Source organism: Rhincodon typus, chromosome 10 (assembly GCF_021869965.1).
Source record: "Rhincodon typus isolate 14 chromosome 10, sRhiTyp1.1, whole genome shotgun sequence".
Taxonomy (NCBI): domain Eukaryota; kingdom Metazoa; phylum Chordata; class Chondrichthyes; order Orectolobiformes; family Rhincodontidae; genus Rhincodon; species Rhincodon typus.
Genome location: NC_063341.1, coordinates 49,284,480 through 49,309,990, shown reverse-complemented (window position 1 = coordinate 49,309,990; position 25,511 = coordinate 49,284,480). Strand labels below are relative to the sequence as shown.

Here is a 25,511-nt window from a genome sequence, read left to right as displayed (position 1 = left end):
AACATTGTAGTCATGTAGGGTTTTGTCAATTTCTTAAACTTTACAAGAGTAATTTCTTGTGATAAATACTCCCAAGTTAGAAATTTTCCAGCATTAGCATTTGGGAATTAGGAATAATTGATGATAATAATCAATTTAGAATCATAGAATCTTTACAGTGTGGAAGTAGGCCATTTGGCTCATCGAGTCCACACTGACCCTCCTGAAGAGCATTCCACCCAGACCCAGCCCCCTACCCTATCCCTGTAACTCAACATTTCCCATGGCTAATTCACCTAGCCTGCACATCCCTGGACACTGAGGGCAATTTAGTATGGCCAATCCACCTAACCTGCACATCTTTGGACTTGGTCTGAGGTTAGGCAGTAATTTAAACCATTACATTTGAGTTCAAGTAGTCACTTTGTCATACAGTACTTGAGTTTTGCTGAAAAAGGAGACGTACTGTTGAAGCTTTTCATTTTGAACTTAATCAGGACAAACACAAGAATACAAAATTGGTGCTGATTAGTTTGCAAATAAATTTTATTGATAGAAGCAGTACCCATCATATCTATGCCAGACCACTGCCGATGCAATTTGGCTGGTTCCACCCCTGCTGTTTTTCACTATCTGTTCTGTCAGGACTATATATGTCTTTGAACACCAAACTGCCAAATCACATCATTTGTGATGCAATGTCACAGAATGGTTACAGCTCAGACAGAGGTCATTCAGCTTGTTGTGTTTGTGCTGGTCCTCTATAGGAGCAACTGGCCTAGTTCCACTTCTCTGCCTTCCCTGTAACCCTACAAATGTTCCTTTTTGGATAATAATCCAATTCCCTCATGAAAGCCTCAACTGAGTCTGTTCCATCACACACTCTGGTAGTGCATTCCAGATCCTACCCACTCACTGCATGAAAGAGTATTTTTCCAATGTCTCATTTCTTTTGCCAATTACCTTAAATCTTCATCTCCTGGTTCTCAATCCTGCCAACAATGGGAACGGGTTTCCCTCATAAAAAACCACCGTTCACCATTAGCTCGTTTCCTGTCACGCAGCCATTTTCATATCCATGTTGCTACTATCTTTTCTATTCCATGAACCCTATCTTTGCTAATCGTTGTGTAATGCTTTATCAAATGCATTTTGAAAGTTTCTGTGCATCACCTTAAAGCATTACCCTCATCACGCTCTGTTACCTCATCAAAACTGAAGCAAATTAGTTAAAATGTGCCCTTAACAAGTCTGTGCTGGCTTTTTAAATTAAACCACTTTTCTCAAGTGACTTCACCTTGACTTGAATTATTGGTTGTAATTTGCCCCTCTTTCAACCAGTCTGGGCAATGGCAAGAAAGTTGGAAAAATACAGCAAATGAGAATGTCAGAATTTCGACATAGAGAAAAAAAATCCAAATTTTCACCTATAATTAAATGGCAACTATGGAATCTTGCTATTGAGCAGCAAATACCCTATTTCTATGCATTTGCAACTCATTATTAGCCCAGTTCACCTTATTTATAGCTAATTTCTATTCTTTCCTTCCCAAGAAACTAGGTGCTGCAAATTCTCAACATGTGAGTCAGAGAGGGTAGCTGGTGGTTGCAGCATGATAATTGTGCCCCCCAACTGTCATCAAGCAATGACTTCATCACAATATCCCTGCATGCTTCATGGCCACCATCCTCCTCCAATCAGCATTCACGCAAGTTGGAGTATCAAACCATCAGCTTCACCACATCATCATGTATTCCCTTGGACCAACTCATACATTACTTCAGCCCTTTAACACTTTGGAGTGTAAAGACACCTACAACTTTGCCAGGTCACATTGCGTCCACACAGCATACATGTTTACTTGTTTTCTTAGTGCTCTCTTTCCTTCCAGCCTCTGGCTTGCAGTGGTTTTCATGCAGTCATAGAATCCCCACAGTGTGGAAACAGGTCGTTCAGCCAATCACGGCAGCCCCAACCCTCCAAAGAGCATCCCACCCAGATTCAGAACCCTCCTAACCTATTTCCGTAACCTCATGGTCACCATGCTAACCCACATAGCCTGCACTTCCCTAGACACTACTGGGCAATTTTACCATGGCCAATTCAACTAATCTGCACATCTTTTGACTGTTGGAGGAAACTGGAGCAGCCAACAAAAACCTCACATGGACACGGAGAATGTGCACACTGCACACAGACAGACACTCCAAGACTGAAATCGAACCCTGGTCCCTGGGACTGCAAGGCAGCAGTGCTAACCACTGAGCTACTGTGCTATTCATCAGAGTGAGAGGTAAACAGCTTGACACAGTGGGGAGCGATGAATGTGTTTCTGTGCAGCACTGGACTATATCAACATTATACCTGCAGCCTGTGCCAGTAGCTTGCATGGCAAACACCCTGCATGTGCTTCAAGCAAATGGCAATGTGTGCAAGTTAAAGGGGATCAGTCCTTTGTGGCATCAAGGACTGCTGCCACAGTCAGTCAAAGGACATGTCAAATTCCAGTACAGGAAATTGGCCATGGTCCGTTAGGAATTTGATCTTAACAGAATCCAGGCATCCGTTACCTTTACAGTCCAAAGACTGGCCATGGTAAATTCTGCAGGTCAAATGCAATTAATCTGAGGATTATAGGTAGATCAGTCAGTGTCCTTTGGAGATGTAAATGGTTGGGACAATTTTTCAAACAGTGACAAAAGGGAAAGTATTGAGTATGATGGAAGTGGGTAGGACAGAAGTTAGTGGTGGTGCAGGAGTAGGAGAGATTATGAAGTGTCCTAGTGAGTAAGAGGCAGGAAGGATTAGTAGTTTGGGAGGATGAGGTAGGTGAAAGCTTTTGAGTGGATATGATGCATGCAACAGTGAAAGTTATAGTCCATGAGCTTGGCAAGATGAGTTGCAGTGACAGAATTAGAATGATTGGTAGCCCTATGAGTGAAAAAGCAAAGAAAAAGAACATAGAACAGTACAGCACATTACAGGCCCTTTGACCCACGATGTTGTGCCGAACCTTTACCCTAATTCTAAGATCTATCTAACCTCCACCCCTACCTTATACTATCATCCATATGCCTATCTAATAGCCGCTTAAATGCCCCTAATGAGGCCGACTCCACTACCCGCTCCGGCAATGCATTCCACGCCCCGACCACTCTCTGAGTAAAGAACCTACCTCTGACGTCTCCCCTATATCTACCTCCACTCACTTTAAAACTATGCCCCCTTGTAATAGCTACCTCCACCCTAGGAAAAAGTCTCTGGCTGTCTACTCTATCTACACCTCTGATCATTTTGTACACTTCTATCAAGTCACCTCTCATCCTTCGTCATTCTAAAGAGAAAAGCCCTAGCTCTCTCAACCTTTCTTCGTAAGACCTTCCCTCCATTCCAGGCAACATCCTGGTAAATCTCCTTTGCACCTTTTCCAACGCTTCCACATCTTTCCTGTAATGAGGCGACCAGAACTGGACACAATACTCCAGATGTGGCCAAACCAGGCTTTTGTATAGCTGGAGCATAACTTCATGGCTCTCGAACTCAATCCCTCTATTAATGAAAGCTAACACACCATACGCCTTCTTAACAACTCTATCCACCTGGCTGGCAGCTTTCACGGAACTGTGGACATGAACCCCAAGATCCCTCTGCTTCTCCACACTGCCAAGAATCTTTCTGTTAACCCTGTATTCTGCTTTCAAATTTTTCCTTCCAAAATGAATCACCTCACACTTTTCAGGGTTAAACTCCATCTGCCACTTCTCAGCCCAGCTCTGCATCCTATCAATATCCCCTTGTAACCTAGAACAGCCCTCCGCACTGTCCACAATGCGACCCACCTTCGTATTGTATGCAAACTTACTAATCCACCCCTCCACTCCTTCATCCAAATCATTTACAATGATCACAAATAGAAGAGGACCCAGAACAGATCCTTGTGGTACACCACTCGTAACTGAGCACCATGTTGAATATTTTCCGTCCACTACCGCCCTTTGTCTTCTAAGGGTCAGCCAGTTCTGAATCCAATCTGCCACATTTCCCCCTAACCCATGCCTCCTTACCTTCTGCATGAGCTTACCATGGGGAACCTTATCAAACGCCTTGTATACCACATGTATACATGTATATCCATGTATACCACATCCACTGCTCTACCTTCATCCACATGTTTGGTCACCTCTTCAAAGAATTCAATAAGGTTTGTGAGGCATGATCTACCCCTCACAAATCCATGCTGACTATCACGAATCAAACTGTGCCTTTCCAACTGATCATAAATCCTATCTCTTTTTTTCATATAATCACAATCACAAAAGATTGTGGCACTCACCCTTGTGGAGTACTTGTGAATCATTAACTTTCTCCCAGCAACTGGTGGCATCGCCTCCTTTGGCAGTCAATTTGAACGCCTCAAGTTCCCTGCAATGGTGAGCAAACCTGCCTCTCATGCCACATAAGTGCATAAGAAGGGTGCTGAAGAGTACTATTATGAAATTATTGAGGTGAAGAATGGAAAGTGACATGAGCGAAGACACCGAATGTCAGCATGGACTAGGTACCATGCATCTTACTTGACAAAACACTTTAACTGAAAATGGAACAATTTAGTAGATTGTTTCTAAAAGTTTCTACAACTAGGTAATAATTGGTCTGTAGTTGCTAAGTTTAACTTTTATACTTTGTTGAACAAAAGTGTAATATTTATACTTCTCCAGTTGTCCAGCACCACCTCTAAATCTAAGGAGATTGAAAATTTATATCCACAAATTCCACTCTCCTTTTCTTCAGCATCCTTGGATGCATTTAATTTAGTCCTTGTGCTTTCAGAACTTTTAAGTACAAACAGCCCCAGTAACATAATATTTAATACCTCAATAATGCCCTCTCTGTATAAATCCCCCTTTTTGTTTCTAATTTGTTCCATTCCTCCCTCTCATTTATATGCCTGACAGAAGACCTTTGTATTCCCTTATCTTTATTCCTAATATTTTCCTATACATTTTCAATATTAATCTTCTATATTTAGCCTGGTTCTCAATTGTATTATCCACATGATATCTGTCATAAGCACAACTTTTTCCCTGCTTATTCTTAACCCCTATCCTTTTCATTATTCAGGGAACTCTGGATTTGTTTGCCCAGCCTTTCCTCTCAAAGGAATATTCCGTGACTGTATTTGAACCATGTCATCTTTAAAGTCAGCTCATTGTTCATTTATAGTTTTGCTAATCTTTATCTGGAGTCCGGGACTGTTTTTAACCAGTTGAAGTTGGTTTTCCATCTGCTTAATTAATCTTATGCTGGATTGCTCTGTGTGTTTTTCTGTGGTCAGTGTAAACCTTATAATATCATGATCACTGAATCCTGAATGTTCCCCTTTGGAAATTTGAGCAACTTGGCCTACCTGATCCCCAAGGTGCAAAATCAATAATGCCTTCTTTCATGTTGGACTGGAAACATAGTACTGTTGAAAATTCACCCAAGCATACTCAAGGAACTCTTGACTGTTTCTACCCTTTACAGTACTACTACCCCACTGTAAATTCAGATTATTAATATTTAGGAAAATAAAGTGAAGTAAATGGCTTGTATTAACCAGAAAATTAGAATTACGCAGAATTCTCTACTGTATTTTTTGTTGGTTATAAGCAAAGACATCCAGCTGAGAGGAGCAATTATGTCAATCTCATTCTTGCTACATGAAATGTAGTCTTAAGTTAAAAACAAAGAATAAGAACCTTTAGATGAACTTCTGTATGTTTAATAATTGACAGACTTCTGTTGCAGTGAGTGGCAGAACTAGTTGTCATAGTCCATATTTGGAGCAGTAACACATGAAAGAGTTGGCAGGTAGTTCCTGCAAAGCCATTATCTCATGTTAGGAGCTAAATTTTAAAGCAGTGCCTCAAGAGTAATACATTCATGGCTCTAGGGTGCTGCGAGGCCTGACAGGATGTGCTGTGCCTATTGACATGGGTGCAAGAGTTGCTGAAACCAAGTTTATCTTTAAGTATCGGATTTCAGAGAGAATTTCAATATCCTTTGCTATACGAATAGGGCTATTGATCTTACGAATGTTATGTTGATGTAATTTCATAGGATGGAATGCGATTAAGGAAAAACGGGAATAAGAAGTTTAACACAGTTTTGAATGGATCAACTGTAAATCAGGCACTATATAAATGGCAAACTCAAATTAATTATTGCAAATATAGGTAAATTTTATAAGGAAGATGTTATTTCACTCTGATTTTTCTTTGGAAACAGTAATATCCTGACATTCAGATGCTATCATTGACGGAGATAACTCTTCAAATTATAAACACAATTTTTATATTATTATAAGCAGTTAATAGTTGATATTGAGGACATAATGAAGGTTTTATATGTTACGAAAATATAAATTGTCATTTTGAGAAATGCAGTGAGCAAATACACTGTAAAATTCTGATTAGTTTAGGCAGCACTGCGTTGATCAATCTCATGTTGTATTGTACTTTGTCTCAGCACTTTGTGCAATGAGTGAAAATGTCAGCCAGGGTTTCACCTCCTGACTGCCAGAAAATATGTTAAATGGAACCTTGGCTTTTACTCAGCTCTATACTGCTCTTGCTGTTAACATTCACTTTTCAATTCAGGCTCACACATGAAGAGATAGTAGGAACTGCAGATGCTGGAGAATCCGAGACAACAAGGTGCAGGGCTGGATGAACACAGCAGGCCAAGCAGCATCATAGGAGCAGAGAGGCTGACGTTTCGGGCCTAGACCCTTCATCAGAAAAGGGGGAGGGGAAGGGGGTTTTGAAATAAATAGGGAGAGAGTGGGAGGCGGATAGAAGAGGGATAGAGGAGAGGATAGGTGGAGAGGAAACAAACAGGTCGAAGAGGCGGGGATGGAGCCAGGAAAGGTGAGTGTAGGTAGGGAGTTAGGAAGGGGATAGGTCAGTCCAGGGAGGACGGACAGGTCAAAGGGGCGGGATGAGGTTGGTCGGTAGGAGATGGAGGTGCGGCTTGAGGTGGGAGGAGGGGATAGGTGGGAGGAAGAACAGGTTAGGGAGGCAGGGACGAGCTGGACTGGTTTTGGGATGCGGTAGGGGGAGGGGAGATTTTGAAACTTGTGAAATCCACATTGATACCATTGGGCTGCAGGGTTCCCAAGCGGAATATGAGTTGCTGTTCCTGCAACCTTCGGGTGGCATCGTTGTGGCACTGCAGGAGGCCCAGGATGGACATGTCGTCTGAGGAATGGGAGGGGGAGTTGAAATGGTTCGCGACTGGGAGGTGCAGTTGTTTGTTGCGAACCGAGCGTAGGTGTTCTGCAAAGCGGTCCCCGAGTCTCCGCTTGGTTTCCCCAATGTAGAGGAAGCCACACCGGGTACAGCGGATGCAGTATACCACATTGGCAGATGTGCAGGTGAACATCTGCTTGATGTGGAAAGTCTTCTTGGGGCCTGGGATGGGGGTGAGGGAGGAGGTATGGGGGCAGGTGTAGCACTTCCTGCGGTTGCAGGGAAAAGTGCCGGGTGTGGTGGAGCTGGAGGGGAGTGTGGAGCGGACGAGGGAGTCACGGAGAGAGTTGTCCCTCCGGAAAGCAGATAAAGGTGGGGAGGGAAAGATGTCTTTGGTGGTGGGGTCGGATTGCAGATGGCGGAAGTGTCGGAGGATGATGCGTTGGATCCGGAGGTTGGTGGGGTGGTACGTGAGGACGAGGGGGATTCTTTTTTGGTTTTTATTGCGTGGACGGGGTGTGAGGGATGAGGTGCGGGAGATGTGGGAGACACGGTTGAGGGCGTTCTCGACCATCGAGGAGGGGAAGTTACGGTCCTTGAAAAACGAGGACAACTGAGATGTACGGGAGTGGAATGCCTCATCCTGGGAGCAGATGCGGCGGAGGCGAAGGAATTGGGAATAGGGGATAGCATTTTTGCAGGAAGGTGGGTGGGAGGAGGAGTATTCTAGGTAGCTGTGGGAGTCGGTGGGCTTGAAATGAATATCGGTTTCTAGGTGGTTGCCCGATATGGAGACAGAGAGGTCCAGGAAGGGGAGAGAGGTGTTAGAGATGGTCCAGGTAAACTTAAGGTTGGGGTGGAAGGTGTTAGTGAAGTGTATGAACTGTTCGAGCTCCTCGTGGGAGCACGAGGCGGCACCGATACAGTCATCAATGTAACGGAGGAAGAGGTGGGGTTTAGGGCCGGTGTAGGTACGGAAGAGGGATTGTTCCACGTAACCTACAAAGAGGCAGGCGTAGCTTGGGCCCATGCGGGTACCCATGGCTACCCCCTTTGTCTGTAGGAAGTGGGAGGAATTGAAAGAGAAGTTGTTGAGTGTGAGGACGAGTTCGGCTAAGCGGATGAGGGTGTCAGTGGAGGGGGACTGGTCGGGCCTGCGGGACAGGAAGAAGCGGAGGGCCTTAAGGCCATCTGCATGGGGAATGCAGGTGTAGAGGGACTGGACGTCCATGGTAAAGATGAGGTGTTGGGGACCGGGGAATTGGAAGTTCTGGAGGAGGTGGAGGGCGTGGGTGGTGTCACGGACATAGGTAGGGAGTTCCTGGACCAAGGGGGAGAAAATGGAGTCGAGATAGTTGGAGATCAGTTCGGTGGGGCAGGAGCAGGTGGAGACAATGGGTCAACCAGGGCATTCAGGTTTGTGGATTTTGGGAAGGAGATAGAAGCGGGCAGTACGAGGTTGGGGAACGATGAGGTTGGAGGCTGTGGGTGGGAGGTCACCTGAGGTGATGAGGTTGTGGATGGTTTGCGAGATGATGATTTGGTGCTCAGGGGTGGGGTCATGATCAAGGGGGCGGTAGGAGGAGGTGTCGGAGAGTTGGCGTCCGGCCTCGGCGATGTAGAGGTCAGTGCGCCATACTACAACTGCGCCTCCCTTGTCCGCGGGTTTTATGGTGAAGTTGGGATTGGAGCGGAGGGAGCGGAGGGCTGCACGTTCTGCGGGGGAGAGGTTGGAGTGGGTGAGAGGGGTGGAGAGGTTGAGGCGATTGATGTCACGACGGCAGTTGGAGATGAAGTGGTCGAGGGAGGGTAGGAGGCCTTGGGGTGGTGTCCAGGAGGAGGTGGTGTGTTGGAGGCGGGAGAAGTGGTCAGTAGAGGGAAGGTTAGGCTCACAGTTGAAGAAGTAAGCACGGAGGCGGAGGCAGCGGAAAAACTGCTCTATGTCCAAACGTGACCGGTATTTGTTGATGTGTAGGTGGAGGGGGACAAAGGTGAGCCCTTTACTGAGGACTGACCGTTCGTCCTCAGTAAGGGGTAGGTCTGGGGGGATGGTGAAGACTCGGCAGGGCTGGGTGCTGCTGTCTCCTCTGGAGGTGCTGGCTGTGGAGGCTGTGGGCGGAGCTGTGTCGGCGTCGGCTGTGGGCGGAGCTGCGTCGGCGGTGGGCGGAGTTGTGCCGGTGTCGGCGGTGGGCGGAGTTGCGCCGGCGGTGGGTGGAGTTGCGTCGGCGTCGGTGATGGGCGGACCGGCGTCGGAGGTAGGAGGAGCGGGGTAGTCTCCCCTCCCCCAACCGCATCCCAAAACCAGTCCAGCTCGTCCCTGCCTCCCTAACCTGTTCTTCCTCCCACTTATCCCCTCCTCCCACCTCAAGCCGCACCTCCATCTCCTACCGACCAACCTCATCCCGCCCCCTTGACCTGTCCGTCCTCCCTGGACTGACCTATCCCCTTCCTAACTCCCCACCTACACTCACCTTTCCTGGCTCCATCCCCGCCTCTTCGACCTGTTTGTTTCCTCTCCACCTATCCTCTCCCACTCTCTCCCTATTTATTTCAAAACCCCCTTCCCCTCCCCCTTTTCTGATGAAGGGTCTAGGCCCGAAACGTCAGCCTCCTGTGTTCATCCAGCCCTGCACCTTGTTGTCACACATGAAGAGTATGCTCTTGGATGAGGCATTGAGATTGCTGCTCCCTCTGACACTGTAGCACAAGAAAAGTCAATGAAAATGGAAGAAAATTTAAAAATAATTACTGAATGCATCTTGATTTAACAGTAAGAAATTCCTAATTTAAAGGTAAATTTATTCTATGGTGTATTATCTGCCTTAAGTTTTTTAATTAGATGATAGAGATGTATACATGAAGTTAAAATATGGCTGGTTGCCAAGAAGTACGTTGTGATGTGAAATCTCAATTGAAACAATATCGGGCAACTTTTCAATTTGAAAGTTCCAGGATGCTTTGAAACAGTGGCTTAATTTCTTGAGTAAATAAACTTCTGTCAGTACCAAATATTAATTAATAAATGCTGACGTACATAACTTCACATATATAGAAAAAACAAATTGAATTGCCATAAAACTTCCTATTATTTCAGGTCACTTCAGCTTGTGATTACTTTTTAAACAGGATTCTTTTACGTTTATTATTTTTTATATACTTTGTGCTTTCAAACCTACATGAAGTTGATAGGAATATCATAGATACAAATGTGTTTCTTATGCAGAAGACTGCTTACCAGTATACAAATTGATTTGTAATTTTTTTTATTTATATGTTATACTTTGCCCTTTCTTTCTTTTGATTGGAACATTTTGCACCATCCCTGACTGAAAGATCAGGCAGGTGATCTGCTCAGGTCGCTTCTGCTTTATGACCAATTGAATGGTGAAGCAGAGTCAATGGGCCAAATGGCTGACTTCTGTTCTTATATCATATGATTTAATTGTGTATGTAAACGTCAGCAGCTTCTGAAAACCATTCAACCTGATTCTGGGATAGTAGGAACTGCAGATGCTGGAGAATCCAAGACAACAAGGTGCAGGGCTGGATGAACACAGCAGGCCAAGCAGCATCATAGGAGCAGAAAGGCTGACATTTCGGGCCTAGACCCTTCATCAGAAAAACCTGATTCTGTGTTTTGTTATATGTGGGTCACTGATATTTAATTTTATTATTAGGTAGCTAGGTGCTCTGTATTTACATATCTTTGAGACCAGAGTAAATGATGGATGAGATACTAGCATTGACGAAAGAAAAAAGAAACACACCCTAGTATGATGAAATTTTTTAAAACGCATGTAGACAACAGTACTAATTTTATGTAGACCATTTGTTAAACCACAGTAAAACTTGGTATTTGGTTTTGGATGACTTTAGGAAGGATATATTAGTCTTGGACAAAATTTATTGACAATAACAAAGATGTTTCCTGGGACTAAGGGACTGAGTTTGAGAAATTAGAAAAATTAGGATAATTAAAATAAAAGAGAATGATGTAGTGAGATGAGTAATGAAGTATTGGAGCAAGATAAAAATCACAAAATTAGAGTTTTGGAGCAGGAGGTGAAATATGCGACAGACAGAAAGGAAGGAATAACAAAGGATAGTGGATGTATGAAAGACAAAGTAAAATATTGTTTGAAAGAGGCAGTGACACTATGGTTGACAGAACATAAATGTGAATTGTATATTGATCCAAGTTGCGGGAGTCCTTAAGAAAGGCAAATGATGGATAAAATATGATACCCCAAAGTAAAGAATACGCTGAAATTGATGAGTACTGGAAAAGTTCCAGGCACAAATGAAATAACAACAAAACATCTAAGACCTTGGATAAGCAAAATTAGAATTGATAACAGAGGTTAGATATTAAATATCTCCCAAAAGATACATTCTAAATGACTTGAGGCCCTCCCTATTTTTTAATTGGCTAAGAATCATCATAGAATCCGTACAGTGTGGAAACAGGCTATTTGGTCCACTGAATCCATACCGACCCTCTGAATAACATCCCACCCAGACCCACTCCCCCAACCCTTTAACCCCGCATTTCCCATGGCTAACCCACCTAGCCTGCACATCCCTGGACACTATGAGAAATATGGCATGGCCGATCTACCTAACCTGTATATCTTTGGACTGTGGGAGGAAATCAGAGCACCTGGAGGAAACCGTCGCAGAATGTGTAACCTCTACACAGACAGTCACCCACGGCTGGAATCGAACCTGGGTCCCTAGCACTGTGAGGCAGCAGTGCTAACAACTGAGCCATTGTGCCACAAGAAGCCTAAAGCAACAGAGTGTATTCATTCTAGAACTATAAGTTTAATAAGTCATTTCATTAAAGTGATCTTCACAATCATAATAGAAATAAATAACACATTTAAAGCAGGCATTGGTGAAACAGTCTGTATTTAAATGGTCTGGTGTCAGAACATGAGGGAATATTTTACCAGAACAAACTTTAAAAATGTAATCAATAACTTGTGCTTTGTAGACTACGAATAACATTCAATCGTGTTTATCATCAAAAGTTATTAGACGTGTTGTCGAAATGTAATATTGCTAGTAAAGATGTGAGAACCTATATTGGGACCAACTAGAATGTATCAGCCTAGAAAAGGAACGATCAGAGACGTTTCAAGAAGTAGTACAAGAAAGCTCAGTACTGTGGCTAAAACTATTCAAAGCAATAGAGAAAAGCTATTGAGATCACTTCTAGAGAACAAAGTGAAGGGCAGCAGAAAGAGTTTACCTTGGTGTAACTGGATGATTGCAGGGTGGTGGGTGATGTTGTGGACTTCCAGAGCAGGCAGCTGATATTAAACATCATTCAGTATTTCTGGCTAAAGCTTGTTGCAAATACTTCAGCATTTTCTCTGGTATGTGTGCTGGGCTCTCCATAATGGAGAATGGAATATTTGTGGAACTTCCTTCTCCAGACTTGTTTAATTGTCCATCACCGCTTACACCTGAATGTGGCAGGATTGCAGAGCTTAGATGTGATTCATCGATTCTGGAATCACTTAATCCTGTCTACCTCTGCTTTTGTTGTTTGGCATGCAAATAGTTCTGGGTTGTAGTTTCATCAGATTGACACTCATTTTTATGGAGGCCTAATGCTGCTCCTGGCATGCTCTGCACACTGCATTGAGACAAGATTGATTCCTTGGCTTGACAGTAATGATTGAGTGGTCTACAGTCAGGAGGAAGTTACCATAGGAGTCAATATTTACATTAGATCTTACGAGATCTCATGACATCAGATTAAATACAGGTACCAAAACCTCTTGATTACCACGTACTACCCCAGCCCCTCAGCTGATGAATCAGTACTCTACCATGTTGAACTCCATTTAGATGAAGCACTGAGAGTGACAAGGGCACAGAATTAGTGTCATATCAGACTCGAAACATGAACTCTGTTTCACTCTCCATTGATGCTGCCAGACCTGCTGAGATTCTCCAACATTTTCTGCTTTTACTTCAAATTTCAAAAATCTGCAATATTTTGCTTTTGTAACTTATAAATGCTGACATCTGCTCAGTGTTTCCAAAGTTTTCAGCACACAGACTTGTAACAGTTCTCTCCAATTTCACGATATTTAGTACATAATTTCACAATATTGCGTACATAATGTAGTTTTAAAATGAACATTTTAAAATGATCAAGGGTCATGTTCAGCAAGACTCTTTAAAGTGACTTCTGAATGTAAACCTTTATTTCAGATTTTTCATTGGTTTTCAGAATGTTTACTCTTTCACAAAGTATTTGCATTTTATAAAGACTCATATATACACAGAGTAGTGCTGTGTCAATAGTCCTGTTTCAATAGGATTAGGCCAAGTGCATTATTTCCACGTTGTGACTTAGTCCATATCAATTTCTATGTATTGGCTTCCACATTATATTCTGAATAAACAAATAAACTTATTTTGCAAACTCAGAATATAAACTGAAGGCCATGCTTTTGCTTAGGTAACAAACTCACTGAAAACCTCTCATAATATCACATTTTGAGTAGATATATAATTATAAATAGTTTAATAATGCTAATTTCTCAATTTATAAAGCAATAAATAAGTATACAGAAAGCTAAAAACCATATGAAAATATAAAGCCAAAACAGAAAACCATGCTTCTTTTATAAGATGATGTAAAACTACATATTATGGCAAATAAAGGAATTGAGTACATAATTTATCCCATTCACAAAAACAGAGTCTCTTTATTCCCATAATTTATTTATGCAGTAGCTAAATAGTGAACACTCTCTCTATTACTTCCCCTTCACCTGGGCCTCCTGTGAGTGGACAGATTAAAAACCTCCATGGATTGTAGGTTGCTGATTACCTCAAAGCATCACCTTTCAGTCCAAGAAGTTTAAATCTTTCAGCAGGAGGTGTAGCAAAATACTGCTTTTGTTCTTCAGAGTACCTTTCCTCTACATCAATGATATCTCTGTAGGTCCAGTCTTGCCAGTGAAAGTTAAACTTTTCAAGTAATTGGATCTTTTTTTCATTTGTTGACACACAGTCTACAGGCAGCTTCTGCTCAAGTGCTTGGTCCTGGACATCTGGGAATATCAGCACTCCTCGTATTGCAAACCAGCCCCCATAGCGTGGATGAATGCAGACTCCATACATCTTCTGGAAAGAAACAATTTTTTTTTCTGTTAAATGCAAGGCTATTATTGTTCTATCTTTTCTCTTTTAGTTTCACAGCTAATGTGGTGCATAGATGACCAGCTACTAGATCTTTCTCAATGGCATTCTATAAACTGCCCATTGAAGACATTCAATGCTTCAAAAAAACATGACAGTTATTTCTTGCCTCTTGCAACAAATCCTTTTTCCTGTATCACTTTACAGATCTTCATGCATTTCCATGCCAATACAGACTTATTTTGCAGAACGAAGGAACTCATCCATGGCAGGTATGAAAAGCAACAGGTCCTAGACCTCCAAAGCCACTCCAACTATTTACTAGAAGTTGCGCAACCGCAGCTTAGAATCTCGCACAACATTTTCAGCACAAATTGACCTGCCCATTCCAATGTCCGAGATTAGACCATAAAACATAGGAGCATAAATTAAACCATTCAGCTTATCGAGTCTGCTCTGCCATTTAATTATGGCTGATAAGTTTTTCAACCCCATTCTCCCACTTTCTCCCCGTAACCCTTGATCCTCTTGACAATCAAGAATGTATCTATCTCCGTCTTAAATGTACTCAATGACCTGGTCTCCACAGCCTTCTCTGGCAGTGAATTACATAGATTCACCACTCTCTGGCTGAAGAAGTTTCTCCTTATCTCTGTTGTAAAAGATCTTCCCTTTACTCTAAGGCGATGCCCTCAGGTCCGAGTCTCTCCTGCCAAAGGAAACATATTCCCAACATCCACTCTGTACAGGCCATTCAGTATTCTGTAAGTTTCAATTAGATTCCCCCTATATCCTTCTAAACCCTATTAAGTATAGACCCAGAGTCCTCAAACGTTCCTCATATGTTAAGCTTTTCATTCCTGGGATCATTCTTGTGAACCTCCTCTGTACCTGCTCCATTGCCAATATACCTTTCCTGAGGTATGGGGTCCAAAACTGTGCACAACACTCCAAACGTGGCCTGACCAGAGCTTCAGAAGTACATCACTGCTTTTATATTCAAGTCTTCTCAAAACAAATGCCAAAGTTGCATATGACTTCCTAACTACTGACTCAACCTGTCAGTTTACCTTGAGAGAACCCTGGACTAGAACTCCCAAGTCTCTTTGCACTTCAGACTTCTGAATTTTCTCCCCATTTAGAAAATAGTTCATGCTTCTATTCTTCTGACCAAAGTGCATGACCTCACACTTTCCCATATTGTACTCCATCTGCCACTTCTTTGCCCACTCTCCTAACCTGTCCAAACCCTTCTGCAGCCTCCCCACCTCCTCAATACTACGAGTTCCCTCTACCTATCTTTGTATCATCTGCAAACTTAGCCAGAATGCCCACAGTTCCTTCATCTAGATCATTAATGTATAAAGTGACAAGTTGTGGTTACACTGAGCCTTGTGGAACACCACTGGTCACCGGCTACCATCCTGAGAAAGACCCTTTTAACCACACTCTCTGCTTTCTGCCAGACAGCCGATCTTTATCCATGCTAGCACCTTGCGTCTAACACCATGCGCCCTTATCTTACTCAGCAGCCACCTGTACGGCACCTTGACAAAGGTCTTCTTGAAGTCCATGCTGACTTTGCCCTATTTTACCATGCACTTCCAAGTATTCAGATATCTCATCCTTCACAATGGATTCTAAAATCTTACCCACGACTGAGGGTAGGCTAATCGGCCTGTAATTTTCAGTCTTTTGCCTTACCCCTTTTTAAACATGGTTGGCACATTAGCGATTTTCCAGTCCTCTGGGACCCTTCCTAAAGATCACCACTAATGCCTCCACTGTCTCTTCACCCATCTCAAGAACTCTGGGGTGTAGTCCACGAGGTCCTGGTGATTTATCCACCTTTAGGCTAGTTTTTCTAGCACCTTGTCCTTGGTGACGGCCACCATACTCCGCTCTGTCCCCTGACTCTCTTGAATTTTCGGGATATTACTCATGTCTTCCACTGTGAAGATTGATGCAAAGTAATTATTCAGTTCCTCAGCTATTTCATTGTTCCCCACCAGTATCTCTCAGTGTCATTTTCCAGTGGTCCAATGTCCACTTTTGCCTCTCTTTTGTCCTTTATATATCTAAAGAAACTCTTACAGTCCCCCTTTATATTATTGGCTAGCTTACCCTCTCATTTAATCTTCTCCTTCCTCATTTTTTTGTTGTTGTCCTCTGTTGGTCTTTGTAAGCTTCCCAGTCCTCTGGTTTCTCACTGCCCTTTGCCACATTATATGCTTTCTCTTTGCTTTTATGCTATCCCTGACTTGCCTAGTCAGCCATGGTTGCCGTCCCTGTACCATACTTCTTTTTCCTAGGAATGAATTTTTGCTGTGTCTCCTGAATTACTCCTAGAAACTCCTGCTATTGCTGTTCCACTGTCTTTCCTGCTAGGCTTCTCTCCCAGTCAATTCTGCCCAGCTCCTTCCTCATGCCTCTGTAGTTACCTTTATTCAGCTGTAATACCATTACCTCTGATTCTATCTTCTCCCTTTCAAGTTGCAGAATAAATTCAGTCATATTATGTTCACTGCCTCCTAAGGTTTCTTCACCTTAAGCTCCCTTAATCAAGTCTGCCTCATTGCACAACATTAAATCCTGTATTGCCTGTTCCCTAGTGGGCTCCACCACAAGCTGCTCCAAAAAGCCATCTCATAGACAGTCCACAAATTCCTTTTCTTGAAATCCACTACCAACCTGATTTTCCCAGTCGATCTGCATATTGAAATCCCCCATGATCACCGTAACTTTGCCTTTCTTACGCACCTTTTCTATCTCCTGGTGTATCTAGCATCCAGCTCCTGACTACTGTTTGGAGGCCTGTACATAACTAGGGTCTGGGGAGCATAAGAGAGGTGGGGGAGGTCTAGCTGGACAGTCAGTTGAATAATTACTCATTAGTTAGATTAACTACTTAATAGTCTAACTTTGCTTCAGTGACTACTTATTTCAGGGTAATTTCAGTGAATTTCCAATTCAAATGGAGACTTTGAGGAGGTCCCAGGTGTTATGGAATTGCACAGCAGAATGTTCAATTTCCCTGGCAATTCCCTCATGGGCAACCTCCGAGTTCAGAGACATCAATGACCATTTTTACAACTAGTGGATTACAAGGGTTAATAAGCAGTAAGGAAGGAAGAAGAGAAGACAGAAGACAAGAGACATGAGCCCACTCAGCCTGATTAGCAAACTCAAAGTGAACCAATTGAACCACTGCTTTTTTATCATTCTTTTGAAGTTATTGTGACAAACTTATTAAATTCTGTGAAATTTGTGAAAACATTCTTATATAATCAGGACTGAGGAACTTTTAGATCAGCTGTCTCAAACTCTGCTAATAGTTGTAATCAACTTGCATCTTATGATAAAATTAAATTGAACACTCTGGGCTTACAGTTGAGGCACAAATGCTGGCTGAATTAACAGGAGAAGTACCCTAGTCATCTTCAAATAGTTGCATTGAATCTTTTATATCTAGTAATAGACATTCTAAAGATAATGCTACACAAGTCATCAAACCAATAAATGGTCAGGTTTTCACTATTTTGTTCAAAATAACTGCAATTTGAAAAATATCTTCAGGAAAGTTTGTACTTTCTCCATCAATTCCACAAACATTATTTGGCTTAACTAAAACCAGATAATGAAAGCCTGTTGCACCCCATGAGCTTGCATTCATAATTACATAAACATTACAAAAGCCACACCAGATATAGGATGTTCTCACAATCCACTGTTTTGAACCAAGACAGTGGAAACATTTCACAAGTCAAGGTGGTAAGTTGGAAACCAGAGATGGGTTTGCAAACATAGCCAAAATCAGAAAACTGGAGGGTACTCAATAACAAGTAGAGCTACAGAAGGTCCTGAAGAAGGGTCACTGGACTCAAAACATTAACTCTGCTGTCTTTCTACAGAAGCGGCCAGACTTGCTGAGTTTCTCCAGCAATTTCTGTTTTTGTTCAATAAGATTGTGTCTGATCTGATTGTGTCCTTAGCTGTACTTTCCTGTCTGCCTCCTACCATTATTATTTACTCCATTGTTGATGGAGGGTTTCGGTGACTTGTGGTAGATTAAAGTAGCAGGTTGCAAGGTTCAATATTTTTCAAACGTGTTATAATGACCAATTTCAGAATAATGACTCTTCAGAAGCCGTTGCACAGGTATTTTGTTAAAAAAGAAACTAGTTTCCAAGAGACAATGTCCCTTGATGAGAAACCCAGAAAACGGAAACGTGCTGTTACTAGAAATCTGAGGGAAGAAAGCTTTCTTTACGGTTGTCAGAAACTACAAAGCTAAAAGAAAACCACCTTATGAAGAATCATTCAAATAAAGGCAATATACCGTGGGTGCTGAAAATCTGAAACAGACAGAGAATACCGGAGAAACTCGGCAGGTCTGGCAGCATCTGTGGAGAAAGGAACAGTATGAACGTTTTGAGTCTGGTATGACCCTTCTTCAGACCTCGTCAAGGTTTGGCCAGTAAAAGGCCAAATACAGACTGGAGCAACAATTCATAAGTCTAAGTTCCTATCTTATCAGAAATATTTTTAATGCATCATTCAAAATTTAGCAAATCACAGTGTTCTTTCTTCACAGAAGGCCTCACCCTTACTTTTTCTCCCCAGGGATTTTGCTGAACATCCTTCATTTGATAATAATAGGCTGCTGCAGCCACATGTGCAGCTGTCTGTGCCAAAATCTTTGGCTTTCGATTAGGAAACATCTCAAAGTCATGTATGGCTTCAATCCTGTGATCAGAGAAATTCTACAGCAAGAAAAGGAGAAAAATGTTTCTTAATGTACAAATTATAAGGAGCCAAATATCTGGCGTACAAAATACATAGATATGTATTTTTAAAAGAAAACTTGTTCAATTATTCACATTATCTCTTTAACAGCTACATAAATACACAATAGCCTAAACACAAATTTAGATTTAAATGGCACTCCACCAATGAAGTTTCATCTAATTTTGGCTGACCCTGCTCCTTTCCTCCCTTGTGGGCTGAGTCAAACCACCATTCACCCTAATACTTAGCTCTCTGTTATGGTTTCTAATTCTGCGTGTCCATGACAGATAAAATATATTTGGAAGAGCAATTAAAATGGAATCTGTGTTCAAGCAGTCTGAATTGAGGAATGCAGATATCTTAGAGGGTAGTCGGAAGTTGTAAAGATAGAAGGGGCGAGGTTCTTGGAGGTTTTTTATTATTCATTCATGGGATGTGGACTTCACTGACTGGACCAGCATTTATTGTCCTTCACTAGTTACCCTTGAGATGGTGGTAAGTTGCCTTTTGGAATTGCTGCAGTCTATTTGGTGTAGGTACGCACAAGGTGTTAGGGAGTGCCAGGATTTTGAGCCATTGACACTGAAAGATTGGCAATAGGGATGATGAATGGCTTGGAAGTGAACTTGTAGGAAGTGGTCTTCCCAACTATCTGCTGTCCTTATCCTTCTAGATGGTAGTGATCGTGCATTTGGATAGTGCTTTCTAAAGTGTCTTGTATCTGCAATGCAGTAGGTGGTACACAGTGCTGCTACTGTGAATTGATGGTAGATTGAGTGAATGTTTGTGGGTATGGTATTAGTCAAGCAAGTTGCTTTGTCCTGGATGGTGTCAAGTTTTAAATGTTGTTGGAGCTGTACTCATTCAGGTAAATGGGGAGTACTCCAGCACACTCCTGGCTTATGCCTTGTACATGGTGGACAGGTTTTGGAGAGTCCAGCTTTGAGTCCCTCACTGTTGGATCACAAGTCTCCAACCTGCTTTTGCAACCAGAGTATTTATATGGGTCAATTGATCAGTTTTTTGTCAACGGTAACCGCAGGATGTTGATATTGGAGGAGTCAGTGGTGGCAATGCCATTGAATATTAAGGTGTGCTGGTGAGATGGTTATTGCCTAGCACTTGTGAGGGACATGAATGTTAATTGCCACTTGTCAGGTCAAGCCTCAACATAGTCCACGTCTTGCAGCATTTGGCATGGATTGCTTCAGTATCAGAGGAGTTACAAGTCAATCAATATACCTACTTCTAACCTTTCTGATGGAGGGAAGGTCATTGATGAAGCAGTTGAAGAAGTTGGGCCTAGGACACTATCCCAAGGAACTCCGGCAAAGAGGTGCTGAGCTGAGATGACTGATTTTCAACAACCACAACCATCTTCCTTGGGGAAAAAAAAAGGTGAGAATTCTAAAAGTTGAACTTAAACTAAGAGCCAATGTAGGGAGCACAGGGTTACCCTTGAATCCTTGGTGGTGTAAGTTAGCCCATGGGTGGCAACGTTTTGGATGAGCTCAAGTTTATAATTAATAAGACACACGTGTAGTGCACTGGAATACTTAAATCTAGAAGAATCAAAGGCATTGATGGAGGTTTCAGCTGTAATAAGCTGTAACAGTGTTGGGCAATGTTACTGAGGCAGAAATTTAGTGATGGCATGGTATTGGAAAAAGCTCATTTCAAATATGGCACCTAAGTTGCAAATTATCTGGTTACATCTCAGACAATTGTTGGTTGAGAGATGGAACAATTGAACTGGAAACAGATTTGGTAGAGAAGACCAACATAATGGCTTCAATATTCCCAATATTTAGTCAGAGGTGATTTCAGGTCAAGGGGATAACATAAAATCCAACACTCTGAACCCCTAAGTCTCTTCAAATATCTTTTTAGTGAGCTACCCATTTTAGTTCCATGATAGTATAAAATTTAGCATTTCTCTGTTTAAAAAAAAACATCCTGTTGAAACTTTTATCTTGTACTCAACAGAACAGAATCACAAGAATAGCAAGTCAAGTCAAAAAGAATTGGTCCCTCCAATTATTGGTATTCTCTAAGAATCGGAATGTTTGAGATTCTGTCCTGATGAGATGCAAAATGAAAAAGTGTTTAGTATCCCTATTTGTTCACAGTATTAACTTTTGAAAACATTAAATGAAAAGGTGTTCTTTACTTTTTTCAGAAGTGTAAAATAATGAACAACACACTCATCTATAGGGTCCCGAACAGTGGCCAACAGCTTATCTGCAATGTAAGGTTTGAAGGCTTTCTCAAACATCTGAGGTGTACTGAGGATAACAAAGGCCAATGTGTCGTCTTGGTACTGAAGGTGAAAAGAGAGCTGTATGATAGCGTTATACCAAGCAATCTGTGAAAAAATAACAAAAGTAGTCATAGGCAAACTAACAGGAACAAGCAAGTGGGGCTAAAGAAAAGCAATACAAATAAGCGCTTTAAAAATTAAAAGTTTTCATAGGCCTACCAGACCATAAGACTGCTCTCTTATTACAGGTGATGATTCAACCTGAGGGTCACCATGCCTCAGGTGAGAGGAGAAGTTAAGGAGAGTTCTTCATGGTAACCTCAGCTGGTGCAGAAATTGAACCCACCCACCCAGGCCATCATTCTGCCTCACAAACTGGTCCTCCAGCCAATTGAGCCAACCAACCCCCCTATATTAAAAATTACCTGAATAATAAAAATAAGAAATCATGAACACATGTTTGGATGTCATATCACACTTCTGCCATACCAGCAGCTGCACAGCATTCAAGTATCTCTCACCCTCACGTATTTTTACAAAGAACAACTTACCATTACTTAATGAATTTTCTACATTTACTGAGTCCTTCAATGACAATGACATCCAAAGGTTGTGAAAAGCGGCTTATAAATGCTCTTTTTTCCAGCTAAGTTATTTAAATAGTAGTGAACATGGCGAAAATGAATGAAAACACAAATTTACAGAAAAGCTAAGATTTCCAGAAATTATAAACAAACCTAAACATGGTTGAGGGAGGGACAGGACTGGCAGCTCAATGTTCTGGGGTTTAAATGCTATTGGAAGGATAGAAAGAGAGGAAAGGGAGTGGTGTTTTGATGAGGGAAAACATTACTGCTATACTTAGAGAGGACATTCCTAAGGGATCACCCAGTAAAGCTATATGGGTGCAACCTCAGGAATATGAAGGGGGATGATCATCTTGATGGGATTGTACTATAGGCTCCTCAGTAGACAGCGGGAAACTGAGAAGCAAATATGTTATTCCTGCATATATATCTGATATATATGCAGGGATAACAGGGCTGTAATAGTAGGGGATTTTAACTTTCCAAACATAGACTGTGAATGCCATAGAGTTAAGGGGTTGGAACGTGAGGAATTTGTTAAATGTGTTCAAGAAAATTCTTTAAATCGATAATTACAGTGGCTCAGTGGTTAGCACTGCTGCCTCACAGCGCCAGGGACCTGGGTTCGATTCCACCCTGAGGCGGCTGTCTGTGGGGAGTTTGCACATTCTCCTTGTGTCTGCATGGGTTTCCTTTGGGTGCTCTGCTTTCCTCCCACAGTCCAAAGATGTGCAGGCTAAGTGGATTGGTCATGCTAAATTGCCGATAGTGTTCAGGGATGTGCAGGTGGGTTATGGGGAATGGGTCTGGGTGGAATGCTCTGAGGGTCGGTGTCGACTTGTTGGGCCGAAGGGCCTGTTTCCACACTGTAGGTATTCTATGAAGTAAATGTACCTACAAGAGAAGGAGCAAAACTTGACCTTCCCTTGGGAAACAAGGCAGGCAAGTGACTGAAGTGTTAGTGGGGGAGAACTTTGAAACCAGTGATCATAATTTTATTAGTTTTAAAATAGTTATGGTAAAGGATGGACCTTGTATAAAAAAGTTATTGGAGTAAGGCAAATTTCGATGGTATGAGACAGGAACTTTCAAAAGTAGACTAGAGTAGACTGTTCATAGATAAAGGGACAACCGGCAAGTAAGAGGCTTTCAAAAGTGAGACGAGTTCAGAGGTAGTATGTTCCTGTTAGAGTGAAGGGTAAGGCTTGTAGGAGTAGGGAACAATGGATGAATAAAAATATTAAGGCTCTGGTGAAGAATAAGAAGGAAGCATATGTTAGGTAAACACAACTGGGATCAAGTGAATGTCTTGAAGAGCATAAAGGGTGTGGGGCATTCTCAAGAGGGAAGTCAGCAGGGCAAAAAAGAGATATGACAGCCTTGGCAGATAGCATTAAGGATAATCCAAAGAGATTCTACAAGTACATTATGAGCAAAATAGCAACTAGGGAGAGAATAGGGCCCCTTAAAGATCAACAAGGTTGTCTGTGTGTGGAACCACAAAAGATGGAAGAGACACTAAATGAATATTTCACATCAGTTTTTACTGTGGAGAAAGACACGGAGATTAGGGAAATGGGGGGGAAAATATTGATGTTTTGAAAGCATTACAGAAGAGGAGGTGCTGGAGGTCTTAAAAACATAAAGGATAAATCTCCAGGACCTGATGAAGTGTATCCCAGGATGTTGTGGGAAGCTAGGGAAGAAATTGCAGGGCCCCTTAGCAGAGATATTTGTATCATCTACAGCCGCAGGTGAGGTGTTGAAGGACTGGAGGGTGCCTAATATTGTGCCTTTATTTAAGAAAGATGGTAAAGAGAATCCTGAGAACTATAGACCAGTGAGTCTGACATCAGTGGTTGATAAAAACCGAAAGAACTGCGGATGCTGTAAATCAGAAACAGAAATCGCCGCAAAAGCTCAGAAGGTCTGGCAGCATGTGTGATGAGAAATCAGAGTTTATGTTTCGAGTGGAATGACCTGCATACAGACACACCATGAATAGTGACTGAATAGGAAGGAAATGGGGACGAGAGGAGGGTTTGCTGCAGGTTTTTAGGGGCCTATCTGTCATCACTATCTACCCTGGTTCCATCAGGAAGCAAAGATTATTAGGCAAACAACCTCAAAACATTTCTGAAGGGTACCGACCCGAAACGCCAACTTTCTTACTCCTCTGGTGCTGCCTGGCCTGCTGTGTTCCTCCAGCTCCACACTGTGTTACCACTTACTCAAGTTAGCTTTACCTTGAATGGGGCACACTGGAAGCCGAGTGGACCCAACCACTCACTCAGCCGCTGATGTATTTCAACCGCCATAACTTCACCTTCCTGTGATGCAAGGTGCAAATACAACTACAACTTCCAAGAGGCTCTGCACCAGATGCTGTGACGCAATATCCGCCACGGGGCTGTACGACAAACATAAACTCCCAAGCAGCTCTGCGCCGTGCGCCGTGGCGTCACACGAACTGACGCTGTTTTAAAAACCTCGGGGAGCCGCTGGGGTGAGTAAATGGTTGCTGTTTGATACTGAGTGCTCCTAACGGCAGTTTGGCTGTAGGCAAGACCTTCTTGCAACAGCGTGACGGGCTCCAATGGAGTGATTGTGCCTCGTTAAATGTAAACATACCTAGTGTTTCCAGTCAAACATGGCGACACCCCAGCTGGTGAAGGTTAAAGGCCTTTATAATTAAACTCTTCTCAATTCTACAGAGTTTAATGGGTTTATACTTCCTGCAAAGTCTCTTCAATGTTGTCCGGTTTCCTGGCATTGCCGTTGTGTTGTTAATGGATTAATATCCACACAGAATCACTCCATTTGCAATAACGAGATCTGTATTCGCTACCTTTAAGGTACCTCTTGATGTTTCTTCTCTTTCTCGTCTCACTTCCAGTCGCCTCCTCTGGTTTGATTTTCAGGCGAATGCTACGGCACCAGATCTATCTTGTCAACGCTGTGGTCAGGCTGATTGTGCGACATCAACTCTGGAATGAGTCACAACTTGCAACAGTTCAACATAAGAAAGGGGCATAACGACGTTGACAAGTTAGTTGGTGGTGACGGTGGCAGATGAGGTTCAATGCAGAGCAACGTAAGGAAGAACATTAAAAAACAGTATAAAACGGAGATAGCAGGAACTGCAGATGCTGGAGAATCTGAGATAACCAGGTGTAGAGCTGGATGAACACAGCAGGCCAAGCAGGCTGACGTTTGGGGCCTAGACCCTTCTTGAGAAATGGGGAAGGGGAAGGGGAAGGGGGTTCTGAAATAAATAGGGAGAGAGGGGAAGGCGGATAGAAGATGGATAGAGGAGAAGATAGGTGGAGAGGAGACAGACAGGTCAAAGAGGCGGGGATGGAGCCAGTAGAGGTGAGTGTAGGTGGGGAGGTAGGGAGGAGATAGGTCAGTCCAGGGAGGATGGACAGGTCAAGGGGGTGGGATGAGGTTAGTGGGTAGGAGATGGGGCTGGGGCTTGGGGTGGGAGGAGGGGACAGGTT

The 25,511-nt window shown here is 42.7% G+C and overlaps 2 protein-coding genes across 9 annotated transcripts in view; one reads left to right on the top strand and one right to left on the bottom strand.

Moving 5' to 3' along the window:
• Positions 1-9,487: 9,487 nt before the first annotated feature.
• The window catches only part of LOC109917025 (structural maintenance of chromosomes protein 4-like), a 43,365-nt gene continuing 27,341 nt past the window's right edge, over positions 9,488-25,511 (top strand). The window contains exons 1-2 of one of the 5 annotated variants that reach the window (XM_048601753.1): positions 9,488-10,004; positions 14,584-14,648. Coding sequence is in view for 1 of the 5 variants with exons in the window: in XM_048601748.1 (XP_048457705.1) it covers positions 25,094-25,105 (12 nt within the window). In the remaining 4 variants the exon portion in view is untranslated. Of the gene's footprint in view, positions 10,005-14,583; positions 14,649-24,449; positions 24,518-24,648; positions 24,867-24,932; positions 25,106-25,511 lie in introns of those variants that run through there. The other 4 variants (XM_048601751.1, XM_048601748.1, XM_048601750.1 and 1 more) reach the window with 4 other exon arrangements.
• Positions 13,412-24,427, bottom strand: mmachc (metabolism of cobalamin associated C). 4 transcript variants are annotated; one of them, XM_048601757.1, is made up of 5 exons: positions 24,258-24,427; positions 21,335-21,529; positions 18,987-19,139; positions 18,716-18,779; positions 13,412-14,361 (listed from the first exon to the last, which is right to left on the bottom strand). In XM_048601757.1, the coding sequence occupies exons 1-5, from the start codon at positions 24,327-24,329 to the stop codon at positions 14,267-14,269; spliced, it is 579 nt and encodes a 192-aa protein (XP_048457714.1). In that variant the 5' UTR covers positions 24,330-24,427; the 3' UTR covers positions 13,412-14,266. The 4 variants fall into 4 exon arrangements, with proteins under 4 accessions (XP_048457714.1, XP_048457713.1, XP_048457711.1 ...); XM_048601756.1 differs by lacking the exon at positions 18,716-18,779 and having other exon boundaries at positions 18,981-19,139; positions 21,335-21,484; positions 24,258-24,424; XM_048601754.1 differs by lacking the exon at positions 18,716-18,779 and having other exon boundaries at positions 18,981-19,139; positions 24,258-24,421.